The sequence below is a fragment of the Nerophis ophidion genome, linkage group LG05 (genome assembly GCF_033978795.1).
Source record: "Nerophis ophidion isolate RoL-2023_Sa linkage group LG05, RoL_Noph_v1.0, whole genome shotgun sequence".
Taxonomy (NCBI): domain Eukaryota; kingdom Metazoa; phylum Chordata; class Actinopteri; order Syngnathiformes; family Syngnathidae; genus Nerophis; species Nerophis ophidion.
Window position 1 is genome coordinate 11809284 of NC_084615.1, and position 18008 is coordinate 11827291.

At 37.1% G+C, this 18008-nt stretch overlaps 1 protein-coding gene across 1 annotated transcript; it reads left to right on the forward strand.

Annotated features, from left to right (window-relative positions):
* The first annotated feature begins 2750 nt into the window (after window positions 1-2750).
* On the forward strand, window positions 2751-17304 carry LOC133552668 (NADH dehydrogenase [ubiquinone] iron-sulfur protein 8, mitochondrial-like). Its single transcript, XM_061900027.1, has 7 exons — window positions 2751-2853; window positions 7625-7673; window positions 7740-7799; window positions 7874-7963; window positions 11046-11218; window positions 11292-11420; window positions 16813-17304. Exons 1-7 carry the CDS (start codon window positions 2767-2769, stop codon window positions 16942-16944), a joined length of 720 nt encoding a protein of 239 aa, XP_061756011.1. The 5' UTR covers window positions 2751-2766; the 3' UTR covers window positions 16945-17304.
* Window positions 17305-18008: the final 704 nt, after the last annotated feature.

The window sequence follows — 18008 nt, forward strand, 5'->3', positions numbered from 1 at the left end:
AGCAGTTTTGTCTGTGTTTTATTCCTAGGGGGTGCTAGAGCGCAATTTAGAGTTTTGGGGTTTAGTTTTTTATTGGATCGCAATTTTTGCCAGTCCTGATGTGTGTGTCCAGTTTGGTGAGTTTTGAAACATTTTAAGGAGGTCAGATTACAGCTCAAAGAGGCAAAAATGACATTTTTTAGGAAACTTTGCACAGGGGTTCTTTGAAGGCGCGTAAAATCAAAACCGGAGCAGTGACTACAACTATTTTAATAACTTTTATCAGAAGGGTTCAATCCCTCTCCTGTGCGAGTTTGAAGCCAACACAACAAACGCACTCAGAGAAGATAATGTTTGAAAAAAGGTGATGGGTTTTTACAAAACTTTTGTTTTGAAGGGGTAATTGCAAACTTCCTGTTGATTTCTGCTGAAGGATGTCAACTATTAAAATGTAGGTCTAAGTGAGACCTATATAGGGGTTTTTGTTTCATGTCTCTCCGACATTCTTACCAGACGTTACAAGCAGTTTTGTCTGTGTTTTCTTCCGAGGAGCAGTTTTGTCTGTGTTTTATTCCTAGGGGGCGCTAGAGCGCAATTTAGAGTTTTGGGGTTTAGTTTTTTATTGGATCGCAATTTTTGCCAGTCTTGATGTGTGTGTCGAGTTTGGTGAGTTTTGAAGCATTTTAAGGGGGTCAAATTACAGCTCAAAGAAGCAAAAATGACATTTTTTAGGAAACTTTGCACAGGGATTATTTGAAGGCGCGTAAATTCAAATCCGGAGCAGTTACTAAAACTATTTTAATAACTTTTAATCAGAAGAGTTCAATCTCTCTCCTGTGCGAGTTTGAATCCGACACAACAAACACGCTCAGAGAATATAATGTTTGGAAAAAGGTGACGGGTTTTTACAAAACTTTTGTTTTGAAGGGGTAATTGCCAACTTCCTGTTGATTTTTGCTGAAGGTTGTCAACTATTAAAATGTAGGTCTAAGTGAGACCTACGTAGAGGTTTTTGTTTCATGCCTCTCCGACGTTTCTACCGGAAGTTACAAGCAGTTTTGTCTGTGTTTTCTTCCTAAGAGCAGTTTTGTCTGTGTTTTGTTCCTAGGGGGCGCTAGAGCGCAATTTAGAGGTTTTTTTTTTTTTTTTTTTTTTTTTTATTAGATTGCAATTTTTGCCTGTCCTGAGGTGTGTGTCGAGTTTGGTGAGTTTTGAAGCATTTTGAGTGGGTCAAATTACAGCTCAAAGAGGCAAAAATTACATTTTTTTAGGAAACTTTGCACAGGGGTTCTTTGAAGGCGTGTAAAATCAAAACTGGGGCAGTTATTAAAACTCTTTTAATACATTTTAATCAGAAGGGTTCAATCTCTCTCCTGTGCGAGTTTGAAGCCGATACAACAAACTCGCTCAGAGGAACTAATGTTTGAAAAAAGGTGACTGGTTCTTACAAAACTTTTGTTTTGAAGGGGTAATTGCCAACTTCCTGTTGATTTTTGCTGAAGGATGTCAATTATTAAAATGTAGGTCTAAGTAAGACCTACATAGAGGTTTTTGTTTCATGTCTCTCCGACATTCCTACCGGAAGTTACAAGCAGTTTTGTCTGTGTTTTCTTCCTAGGAGCTGTTTTGTCTGTGTTTTATTCTTAGGGCGCTAGAGTGCAATTATGAGTTTTGGGTTGTTGTTTTTTCATTAGATCGTAATTTTCGCCAGTCCTGAGGTGTGTGTCCAGTTTAGTGAGTTTTGGAGCAGTTTAAGGGGGTCAGATTACAGCTCAAAGAGGCAAAAATTAAATATTTTAGGAAACTGCACAGGGGTTCTTTGAAGGCGCGTAAAATCAAAACCGGAGCAGTTACTAAAACTCTTTTAATAACTTTTATCAGAAGGGTTCAGTCTCTCTCCTGTGCGAGTTTGAAGCCGACACAACAAACGCGCTCAGAGAAGATAATGTTTGAAAAAAGGTGATGAGTTTTTACAAAATTTTGTTTTGAAGGGGTAATTGCCAACTTCCTGTTGATTTTTGCTGAAAGATGTCAATTATTAAAATGTAGGTCTAAGTGAGACCTACATAGAGAATTTTGTTTCATGTCTCTCCGACATTCCTACTGTAAGTTACAAGCAGTTGTGTCTGTGTTTTATTCCTAGGGGGCGGTAGACTGCAATTTTGAGTTTTGGGTTTTTTTGGTTTTTTTATTAGATCGAAATTTTCGCCAGTCCTGATGTGTGTGTCCAGTTTGGTGAGTTTTGAAGCATTTTAAGGTAGTCAAATTACAGATAGATAGATAGATAGATAGATAGATAGATAGATAGATAGATAGATGGATAGTACTTTATTGATTCCTTCAGGAGAGTTCCTTCAGGAAAATTCAAATTCCAGCAGCAGTGTACAGTGTTGAGATCAATTTAAATAAAAGTAAAAAGTAAATAATGAGGATTTAAATGGAAACAAAATAGAGAAATATTACAATAAGAATAAAAACTAATAAGCAACAATGGGAATATACAGCTCAAAGAGGCAAAAATGACATTTTTTAGGAAACTTTTGTTTTGAAGGGGTTTTTGCCAACTTCCTGTTGATTTTTGCTTAAGAAAGTGAGTGTATGGAATCTAGGTCTAAAAAATTAGACCTACATACAGGTTTTTGTTTTATATCTGTACGACATTCCTAACGGAAGTTACACGCAGTTTTGTCTGTGGTTTTTCCTAGGGGGCGCTAGAGCACAATTTACATTTTTGGGGTTTGGTTTTTAAAATAATGTGATTTTATTATAAGTAGATCCGTGGCACAAATGACCGAGGACCTTGAATGCATCTCGGGTCTTACTGCGCATGTCAGTCAGCGGCGTCTTCCGGTTGAAAGTGCTCACACGGCAGAGGTAAGACTCTCCAAAGGTCAAAATAAACAAACTCGCTTCTCGTTCGTCCATCCGAATGTCGACATTAAACACCGTCGAAGGACGCACGAATGCTCTTTTTAAGGTTTAATAAGCAAGTGGGCGTCTGACGAATTGAGCCCGTCCTCTATTTTGCTAAGTTAGCTTGCGTGCTAGCGTGTGAGATTTAGAGAGCGCGGCGTGACATTCGGCTCATGTTTTATCACATTTTTCACATTTTTCTCACATTGGAGGCCTTAATGTTTCCTAAAAACGCTTTGAGTCATTTATTGAAGTGTTGTTATGCGGCGGAGCAATGACAAATTAAACTTGCGCATGCGTGGTTACGTCATTTACTGAGTCGATATGTAAGTGGTTATATATCCTTTACTCACTCGATATATAATCAATCAATGTTTAGTTATATAGCCCTAAATCACTTGTGTCTCAAAGGGCTGCACAAACCACAACGACATCCTCGGTAGAGCCCACATAAGGGCAAGGAAAAACTCACCCCAGTGGGATGTCGACAATGATGACAATGAGAAACCTTGGAGAGGACCACATATGTGGGCAACCCCCGCCCCCCAGGGGACCGAAAGCAATGGATGTTGAGTGGGTCTAACATGATATTGTGAAAGTCCAATCCATAGTGGATCTAACATAACCGTGAGAGTCCAGTCCAAAGTGGATCCAATATAGTAGCGAGAGTCCCGTCCAAAGTGGAGGCGGATCAGCAGCGCAGAGATGTCGCCAACTGATACGCAGGCGAGCGGTCCATCCTTGGTCCCGACTCTGGACGAGTGGTCCATCCTGGGTCCCGACTCTGGACAGCCAGTGCTTCATCCATGGCCACCGGACCGGACCCCCTCCACAAGGGAGAGTGGGACAGAAAAAGAAAAGAAACGGCAGATCAACTGGTCTAAAAATTGTCTTGTTTTATTAATCAATGTTTATTTATATAGCCCTAAATCACCAATCTTTCAAAGGGCTGCACAAACCACAACAACATCCTCGGTAGAGCCCACATAAGGGTGAGGAAAAACTCGCCCCCAGTGGGACGTCGACAATGATGACTATGAGAAACCTTGGAGAGGACCACATATGTGGGCAACCCCCCCATACCCCACCTAACATGATACTCTGAAAGTTCAATCCATAGTGGATCTAACGTAACCGTGAGAGTCCAGTCCAAAGTGGATCCAATATAGTAGCGAGAGTCCCATCCAAAGTGGACCCAGCAGGAAACCATCCCAAGCGGAGGCATATCAGCAGCGCAGGGATGTCCCCAACCGATACACTGGCAAGCATTCCATCCTGGGTCCCGACTCTGGACAGCCAGTACTTCATCCATGGCCACCGGACCGGACCCCCTCCACAAGGGAGAGTGGGACAGAGGAGGAAAAGAAAAGAAACGGCAGATCTACTGGTCTAAAAAGGGGGTCTATTTAAAGGCTAGAGCGGTGGTTCTTAACCTTGTTGGAGGTCTCGAACACCATTAGTTTCATATGCGCATTCACCAAACCCGTCTTAGTGAAAAATAAAATGTTTTTTATTTTTTATTTTAAGACAAAGTTATGTGTTTTTGGTAACACTTTAGTATGGGGAACATATTCTCAGTAACAAAGACTTAATTTAAAGGTTTTTTGACACTAGGGGAACAAATTCTAAGTAACAAAGACTTTATTTGGAGTTATTTGGTGAGGGTTAGAGAGTTAGGGTTATAATGAAGCTGTGCCCAATAAGGCATTAATAAGTACTTAATGATGACCCTAGCACTAATTTGCATGTTAATAAGCCACTAATTAATGGTGAATATGTTCCCATACTAAAGTGTTACCATGTTGTTTTTTTTTTACTGGTGCACAAAATGAACCGTGCATGAACATCACCTTGTTCAAAGAACAAAACCGACACAGTGCATGAACTCACAACAAATTAGACACTTGCAAATCATAATACGATTGGTGGAAGTTTTTTTTGACATGATGAATCGGGTGTGTTTTGACCTCCGTCGAACGCCTGATGCCGACTTACCGAACCCCTAGGGTTCAATCGAACCCAGGTTAAGAACCACTGGTGAGACTTAAATGCTTCTACTGAGGTGGCATCTCGAACTGTTACCGGGAGGGCATTCCAGAGTACTGGAGCCTGAATAATAAACGCTCTATAGCCCGCAGACTTTTTTTGGGCTTTGGGAATCACTAATAAGCCGGAGTCCTTTGAAGGCAGATTTCTTGCCGGGACATATGGTACAATACAATCGGCAAGATAGGATGGAGCTAGACCGTGTAGTATTTTATACGTAAGTAGTAAAACCTTAAAGTCACATCTTAAGTGCACAGGGAGCCAGTATAGGTATATATGTATGTAAATATGTATATAAGGTATATACAGTATAGGCGTAATATGATCAAAATTTGTTGTTCTTATCAAAAGTCTAGCCAGCCGCATTTTGTACCAACTGTAATCTTTTAATGCTAGACAAAATAATAGGTTACAGTAATGGAGACGAGGCGTAACAAACGCATGGATAATGATCTCAGCGTCGTTAGTGGACAAAATGGAGCCAATTTTAGCGATATTACGGAGATGAAAGAAGGGCGTTTTAGTAAGGATTTTAATGTGTGACTCAAAGGAGAGAGGCGGGTCGTAGATAATACCTAGATTCTTTACCGTGTCGCCATGTTTAATTGTTTGCTGGTCAAATGTTAAAGTTGTATTATTAAATATAAGTGGTTGTATATCATTTTCTCATTCGCAACATGACGCGCCGCCTGCTTGAAAATGTTGAAGAACATATTCAAGTAGTTTGCCGACGTTTATCCACTTTTGTCAATCTCCCGTGAGAGGTTGAAACAGCACGTGAACCCGTTATTTCCAATTCTTCCAGCACTCCTCAAATGTGTCATGCCACTGGTGTAATACCAGATTTCACGTCCAGGGGGCGCGCCCACGTTTCCATCAGTAATGTTGACATAATCTCATGTTTTGATTGTCTTGTTTTATTTGTAGGTGCACGTCAGCACTGTTTGATTCAGTAATGTCCCAAACAAAACACTCATACCAGACTACTCTTTCCAACAAATAAACATTCTTACTGGGGATTTTTGGAAGTTTGGACACCCCTGAGTTATTAGTATAACTTTTTTTTTTTTTTTTTATTATTATTACATCACAAAAAATTTTTGTGTTTTTTTTTTTGGTTTTGTTTTTTTACATTGTTACTGTTGTATTTCTAAGTTCGGACACCCCTGAGTTACTAGTATAAAATTGTCAGTTTTTTCCTCATTACCTCACACATTTTTGCTCTTTTTTTTTTTTTTTTTTTTTATTTGGACACCCCTGAATTATTAGTATGTAATTGTCAGTTGTAACTTTAGCTGTTTTTTGTTTTTGTTTTTACATTCTTACTGTTGTTTTTTTTTAAGTTTTTACACCCCTTAGTTATGACTATAAAATTGTCTGTTTATTTGTCATTACATCACAAATTTTTGCTCATGGTTTTATTAATTCATTTATTTAATTAAATTTTTGCTGCTGTTGTTTTTTTATTTGGACACCACTGAATTATTAGTGTATAATTGTCAGTTGTAATTTTCCATCCATTTTCTACCGCTTATTCCCTTCTCGGGGCCGCGGGTTGCGCTGGCGCCCATCCCAGCTACAATCGGGCGGAAGACGGGGTAGCTGTTTTATTTAAATTTTTTAACCTTCTTACTGTTGTTTTCTATAAGTTTGGACACCCCTGAGTTATTATTATAAAATTGTCCGTTTTTTTGTCATTACTTAACAAATGTTTGCTCTTTTTATTTATTTATAGTTATAATTTTTTTTACATTCTTACTATTGTTTTTTTTATTTGAACACTCCTGAATTATTAGAGTATAATTGTCAGTTGTAATTTTGGTTGTTTTAATTTTTTAACCTTATTACTGTTTTTTTTTTTAAGTTTGGACCCCCCTGAGTTATTACTATAAAATTGTCAGTTTTTTTGTCATTACTTCACAAATTTTTGCGCCTTTTTTAATATTCTTACTGTTGATTTTTTCAATTTGGATAGCCTGACTTTTTAGTATAAAATTGTCAGTTTTTTTATCATTACATCACACATTTTTGCTCTTTGTTTTTCTTTCCTTTTTTTTTTTTCCATTCTCACTGTTAATTTTTTAAATTTGGACACCCTTAGTTATTGGTATAAAATTGTCAGGTTTTTTCATTTCATCACAAATTTTTGCTCATTTTTTATTTATTTATTCTAACTGGGGTTTTTTTTCCAAATTTGGACACTCCTGTGTTAGTATAAAATAGTTAGTTTTATTATCATTCCATCACAAATTTTTGATTATTTTTTCATTTATTTATTGTTACTGTTGTTGTTGTTTTTTATTATCTAAACACCCCTGAGTTACTGGTATAAAATTGTCAGTTTTTTTTCTCATTACATAACAAGTTTTTTATTGCTTTTCTTTTTTTTTTTTAAACATTCTTACAGTTGATTATTTAAACTTGGACACACCTGAGTTGTTACTATAAAATTGTCAGTTGTTTTCTCATTACATCACAAATTTTTGGTCTTTTTTTTTTTTTTAATTTTGCTTGTTTTTTTTTGTTTTTTACATTCTTACTGTTGATTTTTTTTTACATTTGGATACCCTGTTATTTAAAAAAAAAAATTCTCAATACATCACAAATCTATGCACGTTTAATTTTTCTTTTTTTCCTACATTCTTACAATCTTACCTGATTTTTTGATTGTCTTTTTTATTTTCAGATGTCTGCTTCGCTGAACCTGCGTCTTCTCTACTGCTACGCCAAGCCAGGTACTCCTTGTTTACCAGCGATATTTCTGTAAACAGCAACATTAAAAGACGTTCATGCACTTGCAGGCGCGCTTGGGTGCACTCTCGCACGTCCTTTCAGTGTCGGCGTGCAACGCAGTGGCTTCAGTGAGTCCTCGGCTCAAGATAATAGACGTGTGAGGTCTGCATTCCACACAATGGTTTTAAACATGTGATTGCAGAGTATGTTAACGCTCAAGAGGAGGCCACAGACTTGAGGTCCATCACTGACCGTGCTGCAACTACTCTCCTATGGACGGAGCTCTTCAGAGGTGCCGCATCATTCATTTGCTAGCATGATCACCACTGTTTGTTTCAGTAATGTCCCCAAACTAAAAAACACTAGACTACTCTTTCATACAAATACACACATTGTTTGCTAATCAGGTAAATGCTGAGAGATGAGCATCAATATCATCAAGTGTCTTCAAATGCATTGTTTTTACTTTTTCAAACTACCGCTTGTCTTGAATACAGTACACCTTCAACATTCAAACTACGATGTAAATAGATAGAAAGTAACTAAAGTAAACATAATGACGCATATTTATAAAGCTTAGTTTTTAAGATTTAGAATTTGCTAGTATTGTTGTAAATTATATAGTGTATGAAATGCTACATACAATTGTATTTTTTTAACAAAAGTGACTTGTGCAAAATAACACGAAAAAAGCAAAAACTAGTATTGGCTCTCATTTAAATGGTTTGGGTTCTACCCTCAACCCTTGAGGGACTTACTCCCTGAGAAAAAGTGAAAAAAAATATCCCCCAAAATTGTGTGATGATTAAAACAATAAGTAAAAAAATAATATATATATATATATATATATATATATATATATATATATATATATATATATATATATACACATACATACACACATATATATATATATATGTATATATACATATTAGAGGTGTCCGATATCGGCTGATAAATGCTTTAAAAAGTAATATCGGAAATTATCGGTATCAGTTTCAAAAATTAAAATGTATGACTTTTTAAAACGCTGCTGTACGGAGTGGTACACGGACGTTAGGAGAAGTACAGAGCGCCAATAAACCTTAAAGGCACTGCCTTTGCGTGCCGGTCCAATCACAAAATATTTATGGATTTTCACACACACAGGGGAATGCAACACATACTTGGTCAACAGCCATACAGGTCACATGGAGGGTGGCCGTATAAACAACTTTTAACAGTGTTACAAATATGCGCCACGCTGTGAGCCCACACCAAACAAGAATGACAAACACATTTCGGGAGAACATCCGCACCGTAACACAACATAAACGCAACAGGACAAAAACCCAGAATCATTTGCAGCACTAACTCTTCCAGGACGCTACTATATACACCCCCCCGCTACCCTCGACCCCGCCCACCTCAACCTCCCTGAGAGAGCATGTCCCAAATTCCAAGCTGCTGTTTTGAGGCATGTTAAAAACAATAATGAACTTTTGTGGGGCGGCATAGCTCGGTTGGTAGAGTGGCTGTGGCAGCAACGTGAGTGTTGCAGGTTCGATTCCCACTTCCGCCATCCTAGTCACTGCCGTTGTGTCCTTGGGCAAGACACTTTACCCACGTGCTCCCAGTGCCACCCACACTGGTTTAAATGTAACTTAGATATTGGGTTTCACTATGTAAAGCGCTTTGAGTCACTAGAGAAGTGCGCTATATAAATATAATTCACTTCACTTTTATGACTTGTTTATGTTTATTGTTCTTCGGTCAATGGTCAACAAAGCAAACAAACAGTTGTACATTCATAGATTGAAAATAAAAAGTTGTACATTCATAGATTAAAAATAAAAAATGTGCAGACCGAAAGGGTTTAGGCTGAAGTTAAACACTTATTGCGCCTAACACTATAAACTATTTCAAGTACAAAATAAACTTCCGAAAATGATAAAATGTCCTTTGCACAACTTTTTATAAATACACATTATAAACAACATTATAAACAACATGAACGTATTTAAATTTTATACACAGCACAGGCATGTGAAATATCCCTGTGTACATATTAAACCTTTGCACTAATTATATTTACCATATATACAAACAATTGTACTTCTATTATTATTTATATCTCATGTTTAGTTTTTAATTAACATTGATCATAGTATTAACTACAATTTTGATTCAAGAGTGATATATTTTTTCAAGACATTGGTCTTAAAGTGTTTTTTAAATGTGTGAATGGAACTGGAACATTTGAAGCAATCATCAAAGCTGTTCCACAGTTGAACTCCTCTAACAGAAACACATCTACTTCTTAAGTTTGTTCTTATTTTTGCTTTCTGAAAGAAAGCTGAACCTCTGAGGTCATAGGGATTCTCTCTGGGTTTAAATCTCACTTGTAAACACCCAGGCAGCATGTGGTTATGAGCTTTGTAAGCCACAATAGTAGTATTGAGGTCAACAAGATCGTGTAGTTTTAATGTTTTTAATTTAATGAACAGAGCATTGGTATGGTCATGATAATTTGCATAATTTACAATTCTAATCGCTTTCTTTTGAAGTAAGAATATAGAGATGATGTTTGATTTGTAATTGTTTCCCCAGATTTCAACGCAATAATTAAGATATGGGAGTATGAAAGAATTATATAACATGATAAGAGCCTTTTGATTTACAGAGTTTTTAATTTTATGTAACATAGCAATATTTTTTGCCATCTTTGTCTTAAGTATATTTATGTACAGTTTCCAATTTAATTTATCGTCTATATAGATTCCCAAGAATGTTATTGAATACACCCTTTCTATCTCCATATCAATTCTTATATGACGCTGTATGTTATTTTTCCTATTTCCAAAAATTATATATTTAGTTTTATTTAGGTTGATTGATAGTTTATTGGCATCAAACCATTGCTTTAGTATGTGGAGTTCAAGCTCTACAGTCTCTAGGAGTTGGTCAAGGTCTTGCCCAGAACAGTAGGGACTTGTATCATCAGCAAAAAGAATACAGTTGAGTTTTTTAAGGATTTTAAAAATATCATTAATATACAGTAAAAACAATTTTAAAAAACAGTAATAAATATGGCAGTGCCATGTTGGCATTTTTTTCCATGACTTGAGTTGATTTATTTTGGAAATCCTTGTTACATTGTTTAATGCATCCAGCGGGGCATCACAACAAAATTAGGCATAATAATGTGTTCATTCCACCACTGTATATATCGCTATAGGTTGATATCGGAATCGGTAATTAAGAGTTGGACAATATCGGATATCGGGGAAAAAAAGCCATTATTTGTATCGGTGTGTGTGTGTGTGTATACGCACACACAAACACATAGGACTTTGATTCCTGTTTGTTGTGATTCATCTTTGTCCCTCCCTCAGGTTTGGGGATGACCATGAGTTACCTTTTCCGTGAACCCGCCACTATCAACTACCCCTTTGAGAAGGGCCCCCTTTCGCCCCGCTTCCGTGGTGAGCACGCCCTGCGTCGCTACCCCAGTGGAGAGGAGCGCTGCATCGCCTGTAAGCTGTGTGAGGCCGTATGTCCCGCTCAGGTGAACATCTTCTTTCATTTCAGTTCAGTTCAAATAGTGTGTTATTCTTCAACATGGATGTGGTGTTGTCCAGGCAATCACCATTGAGGCGGAGACTCGAGCGGACGGCAGCAGGAGGACCACGCGCTACGACATCGACATGACCAAGTGCATCTACTGTGGCTTCTGCCAGGAAGCCTGTCCTGTGGACGCCATTGTCGAGGTGACAGTCTCATGCCTCAGAATATACAACATTAGAATTGGTCAAATTGTTGCACTTACACAACATCATCATCCGTCAAAACTTCCTTCTGGAAATATTGAGTGAATTGATTTGTGAGGGTTGGTGCCTGTGCCTCACAACACGAAGGTTCGATCCCCGCGCTCGGAGTCTTACTGTGTGGAGATTGCATGTTACTACGGCTGCCTCCCACCTCTAAAGGACATACACCTGTCCATCTGTGTTGGCCCTTGTCCAGGGTCTACCCCCTAGTGTTGTCCCCATACCAATATTTTGGTACTGGTACCTAAATGTATTTTGATACTTTTCCGTACTTTTCTAAATAAAGGGGACCACAAAATATGTAATTTGCTTTATTTGAACACAAAATCTTCGGGTAAATTGATTCCAGAAAACACAGAGTGAGATGTTCTACCTCTTGTGCGAAACACAAATGCATAACATGACTTAACACATTAAAATGACTAGTAAAACATTTAAAACACAACAACCACCTTCTAACACATTAAAAACGACTCCAAAACACACAAAATGACTCCAAAGAGATGCACAGTGACATCTAAAACGTAAATTACTCCTAAAACACATATTAAGACTCCTAAAACACATAAAGACTCCTAAAATATGTAAAAAAAAAAACAAACTCCTAAAACTCGTAAAAATACTCTTAAAAACACGTAAAAAGTCTCCTAAAACAAATTAAAAACAGAATGAGGTGTTTGCATCCTTTGCAAGCACATACACTTTAGTCATTAAATAAAATAGTGAACATACTAGACAACTTGTCTTGCAGCCTCCACAGCATGACTACCGTATTTCCTTGAGTTTCCGCCGGGGCGCTAATTAATTTAAAACCTCTTCTCACTCCGGCACTTACCAAAGGCATGCGGTAAATTTAGGCCTGCGCTTATAAATTTGAGTGTGATGTAAGGATACCATCATGAAAAGCACATTTAATACAAAAAAAAAACGTTATTACGGTCTTACCTTTACTTATAAATGAAGTCCATGCGCAGCTCCTTCTGATCAAAAGCATCGATAACTTGTTTATAGAAGTCTTCCTTATCTTTCTTCAGTTTTAAAAGTCTCTCTGTCTGGATGGAGATCTTCCTTTATTACCTCCTGCTTCGATTGAAAGTCCAGTTTAAAAAAACTGTTTTATTTTAGATATGTAATCCTCCATGTTAAAAGTGCAAGCGAGAGGAAAAAATTAACGATCACTCTTGCTGCTTGTTGTCACTTCTTCTGCAGCCGAGTAGTCGCAAGAAGGATCACTAGCGCCCTCTACCACCAGGAGGCGGGAGTCATTTAATGACTCATTTTTGACACACGCAGCTACGGTATATTAATAAAACATAGCTGCTTACTGTTCTTTTTATCATATTCAATAGCTTGGACCTTAAATCCTACTGAATAGCTCTTAATCTTCTTCCCTTTATGCGATTTCAAATGATTGAAATCAGCCTCCTCCATTTTGAAAATGATGACAGGTGAAGTGTCACTCGTGACGTGATAAGTTTGACCCGGTGGAAATTCTAGACATTCGCTAATAAAAAATAATATTTTGCGAAACGAGTTTGACCCAGCAGTAATTCTAGGTAGGCGCATACTATATACCCGGCGGCAATTCAAGGAAATATGGTTTGTTGGATTATGAGCGTTTAAGGTGACTATGTAGGTGTTTTTAATGTCTATAGAGCTTCGTACTGTTACAAGCTGTTTTTTAAGCAAAGAAAATAGTCCGAATTTGTCAGGAAATTCATTTACACCAGGGGAGTCGAACTGGTTTTCACCGAGGGCCACATCGCAGTTGAAACTGGCCTCCGAGGGCCGCCTGTAACCGTGAATCATTTATGGATATACATGTATAAGGATTCATACATTACCTATGCATTTGATAATATTTATATATGTGTAGGGCAGCACGATGGAACGGGGGTTAGTGCATGTGCCTCACAATACGAAGGTCCTGAGTTCAATCCCGGGCTCGGGATCTTTCTGTGTGGAGTTTGCATGCGTGGGTTCCCTCCCACCTCCAAAGACATGCACCTGGGGATAGGTTGACTGGCAACACTAAATGGTCCCTAGTGTGTGAATGTTGTCCGTCTATCTGTGTTGGCCCTGCGATGAGGTGGCGACTTGTCCAGGGTGCACATATTTGTCATTATTAGAGATGTCCGATAATTTCTTTTTTGCCGATATCTGATATTCCGATATTTTCCAACTCTAAATTACCGATTCCGATATCAACCGATATATACAGGGGTGGAATGAACACATTATTATGCCTAATTTTGTTATGATGCCCCTCTGGATGCATTAAACAATGTAACAAGGTTTTCCAAAATAAATCAACTCAAGTTATGGAAGAAAAGGCCGACAAGGCACTCCCATATTTATTATTGAAGTCACAAAGTGCATTAGTTTTTATAACATTCCTCAAAACAGCAGCTTGGAATTTGGGACATGCTCTCCAAGAGAGAGCATGAGGAGGTTGAGGTGGGCGTGGTCGAGGGTAGCGGGGGATGCATATTGTAGCGTCCTGGAAGAGTTAGTGCTGCAAGGGGTTCTGGGTATTTGTTCTGTTGTGTTTATGTTGTGTTACGGTGTGGATGTTCTCCCAAAATGTGTTTGTCATTCTTGTTTGGTGTGGGCTCACAGTGTGGCGCATATTTGTAACAGTGTTAAAGTTCTTTATACGGCCACCCTCAGTGTGTCCTGTATGGCTGTTGACCAAGTATGCCTTGCATTCACTTGTGTGTGTGAAAAGCAGTAGATATAATGTGATTGGGCCGGCATGCAAAGGAAGTGCCTCTAAGGTTTATTGGCGCTCTGTACTTCTCCGTACATCCGTATACAACTCCGTACAGCGGCGTTTTAAAAAGTAATAAAATGTACATTTTGAAACCGATACCTATAATTTCCGATATCACATCTTAAAGCATTTATCGGCTGAGAATATTGGCAGTCCGATATTTTCAGACATCTCTAGTCGTTATTTTTTTTATTTTGACCAAAAGGTTTTAAATAAAGTTCGACTCCCATGGTGTAAATGAATTCCTGCCAAATTAGAACTATTTTCTTAGCATAAAAAAGTTTGGAACATTACAAAGCTGTATAGACATTAAAAAACACTTACATGGTCACTTTTAGCGCTAATTAATCCAACATAGTAATACTGTGGAGGCTGAGCCAATCAGTGGCCACGATACTGAACAGCACGCTGATTGGTTAGGTCTAACCCAGTGGCCACAACTACTGTGGTATAGATAGTAGCTTACTTAGCTATAAAAATAGCTTAATTTAGTCCATAAATAAGTAGACTATTCTTTAAAAAACAGCTAACAAAACAAAAACAAATCCGCGATAGAGTAAAGTCGCAAACTTGGAGGGACGACTGTATTTACAAGTGTCAATTGCTTTTCAGAGTAATGACAAACATGATTAAAAAAAATGTTGTTGCATTATTAGATAATACATTTTAAAAGCATGCAATATGTGTGTTTGTTTCCGTCAAAATGGAAGGAACTAATCCATTTTGTAAAGTACCTCATATTATTTCAAATCTTGGGCCAGATTAAATGAAGTGGTGGCCCAGGTCATTTTGATATTTTCATTTTCAAACCATAACAAAATATATGGATTTCTTTTTTAATCCTTAGGGCTCATGGGGAGCATAGAGGGTCTCAGTCATTAAAATGTTAAAAATAAGTCAAGTTATTATTACTATTTTTTATTTAATGCTTACAGTAAATCTCGATATCAACTTGAGGTTGATATAAAGTAAAATAAATAAGGTTTTATGCCTTTTCTGTCAAAGACAACTTTGTTTTTTTATAGTAATATTGAAATATGCAGTATTTAGATAGATAGATAGTACTTTATTGATTCCTTCAGGAGAGTTCCTTTATTTAGCAATTAAAGCCCTCAAAGATCAATAATGCAGGACACTATTGATTTTGATTATTTAATATTTTTGAGTAGCGTATTTTTCGGACTATAAGTCGCAGTTTTTTTCATAGTTTGGCCGGGGGTGCGACTTATACTCAGGAGCAACTTATGTGTGAAATTATTAACACGTTACCGCAAAATATCAATTAATATTATTTAGCTCATTCACGTAAGAGACTAGACGTATAAGATTTCATGGGATTTATCGATTAGGAGTGACTGATTGTTTGGTAAAGGTATAGCATGTTCTATGTTATAGTTATTTGAATGACTCTTACCATAATATGTTAGGTTAACATAGCAGGCACCTTCTCAGTTGGTTATTTATGCCTCATATAACGTACACTTATTCAGCCTGTTGTTCACTATTCTTTATTTGTTTTAAATTGCCTTTCAAATGTCTATTCTTGGTGTTGGATTTTATCAAATACATTTCCCCCAAAAATGCAACTTATACTCCAGTGTGACTTATATATGTTTTTTTCCTTCTTTATTATGCATTTTCAGCAGGTGCGACTTATACTCCGAAAAATACGGTAATCACAGTGAAAAGTTAAATAAAATCCTACTAAGTATATTTGAGATCCGAAAGGTTCCCCACTCATAAAGTAATGCATTTTTATTAGTTTTTTTTTACTTTTAACACTTAAATTTCAAGATAAACTTCCGATATGTCTGTGGATTTTAAGATTTACTATTATTTTGTTTATGTTCTTTTGTCAAAACTTTGATGTTTTTATATGGCAACCACACAACATATGCAATATTTTTCCACATAAAACATTTTAAAGTGATAATTTTCAAGTAATAATTCATTAGAACATAGATTTTTTTGTCCTTTTTTTTTTTTTGAGCAATGGAAAAAAAGAAAATAAAGACAAAAACACTGCCTGCATGGCAGCTTTGTGTCAACATTGCCACTTTTTCTCATTAGATTTCACCTCATTCCACTTTTTTTAAATGTTTTATTTTTTATTTTTGCAATACTATCAATTTTGCAATTTTTGCAGAATGTGTGGCGGGCCGGTAAATGATTAGCTGCGGGCTGCAAATGGCCCCCGGGTCGCACTTCGGACACCCCTGCTTTACACGGTTGGGCCTGCAACCAATTATCAACAAAAAGAAGGGATTATTTATGTCTATTTATTTTGAAAGATGACCTGCTTGGCACTCAGCATCAAGGGTTAGAATTGGGTGTTAAAACAGCAAAACTGATTCCCGGGCGCGGCCACTGCTGCTGCTCGCTGCTTCCCTCACCTCCCAGGGGGTGATCAAGGGTGAGGTCAAATGCAGAGAATGATTTTGCCTCACTTAGTGTGTGTGAGACAATCATTGGTACTTTACCTTTTTAACTATAACATTGCATTTGAACAGTTTGTCCCGATCGTTCTTAGACGTGTGTGCTTGTTCTTTTTTCCCACAGGGCCCAAACTTTGAGTTCTCGACAGAAACACACGAGGAGCTGCTGTACAACAAAGAGAAGCTGCTCAACAATGGAGACCGATGGGAGGCTGAGATCGCGGCCAACATCCAAGCAGACTACCTGTACAGATAAGACTGGTCAGCGTGCCAGCATCACAGGCTGTCATCATGTCTTACACGCTTTTGTTAGCCTCATGAATAACTTATTCTTTCACAGCCAGTACTTGTCTTCATGTTTTTCCCCACACTATGGAAATCCAGAAATAAAGTAGGTTTTCAAAAGGTAACTACTGTCCTTAAGTGCTGTGAGGTTTCCTGGAGAGCAGCATCTTTTGCCTGCAGTCAGCCGGGTTAGGTGGCGTCCACATTTGGAATCATGAGTCCATAATTAACCAGACAGAACTTCAACGGTAAAGGGCATTCAACCCTATTTTTACACTCAAACAAGTTCTACTGGGTTTTAAATGTAATGAAATAAATGCTTATGAAACAATACAGCATTATGTTTTTCCTTCCATTTCCAATTACTTTAGGGAGATAAAAGTTTGACCTCAAATGTTGATATGCTGTACATCAGGGGTCACTACCAGATGAGTCGCCCGCTGGCCTGTTCTAAGAATAGCTCAAATAGCAGCACTTACCAGTGAGCTGCCTCTATTTTTTAAATTGTATTTATTTACTAGCAAGCTGGTCTCGCTTTGCTCGACATTTTTAATTCTGAGAGACAAAACTCAAATAAAATTTGAAAATCCAAGAAAGTATTTTAACGACTTGGTCTTCACTTGTTTAAATAAATTCATTTATTTTTTTTACTTTAGTTCTTATAACTTTCAGAAAGACAATTTTAGAGAAAAAATACAACCTTGAAAATTATTTTATGATTTTTAAACACATCTTCTTTCCTGACAATTTAAATCAATGTTCAAGTAAAACAATTGTATTTTTATTTTAAAGAAAAAGAAATACATTTTAATTTAATTCTTAATTTTAGCTTGTTTTTTTGTCGAAGAATATTTGTGAAATATTTCTTCAAACTTATGATTAAAATACAAAAAAATATTCTGGCAAATCTAGAAAATCTGTAGAATCAAATTTAAATCTTATTTCAAAGTCTTGAATTGTTTTTTAAATTTTTGTTCTGGAAAATCTAGAAGAAAAATTGATTTGTCTTTGTTAGAAATATAGCTTGGTCCAATT

Bases quoted from the DNA above. Each gene is read 5' to 3' on its own strand.
- LOC133552668 (XM_061900027.1), top strand. From the start codon at position 2,767: ATGACCGAGGACCTTGAATGCATCTCGGGTCTTACTGCGCATGTCAGT. The intron at 7,800-7,873 runs GTGAGTCCTCGG...ATGTGATTGCAG, and splicing joins CGTGCAACGCAGTGGCTTCA to AGTATGTTAACGCTCAAGAG. The intron at 11,421-16,812 runs GTGACAGTCTCA...TTTTTCCCACAG, and splicing joins CTGTGGACGCCATTGTCGAG to GGCCCAAACTTTGAGTTCTC.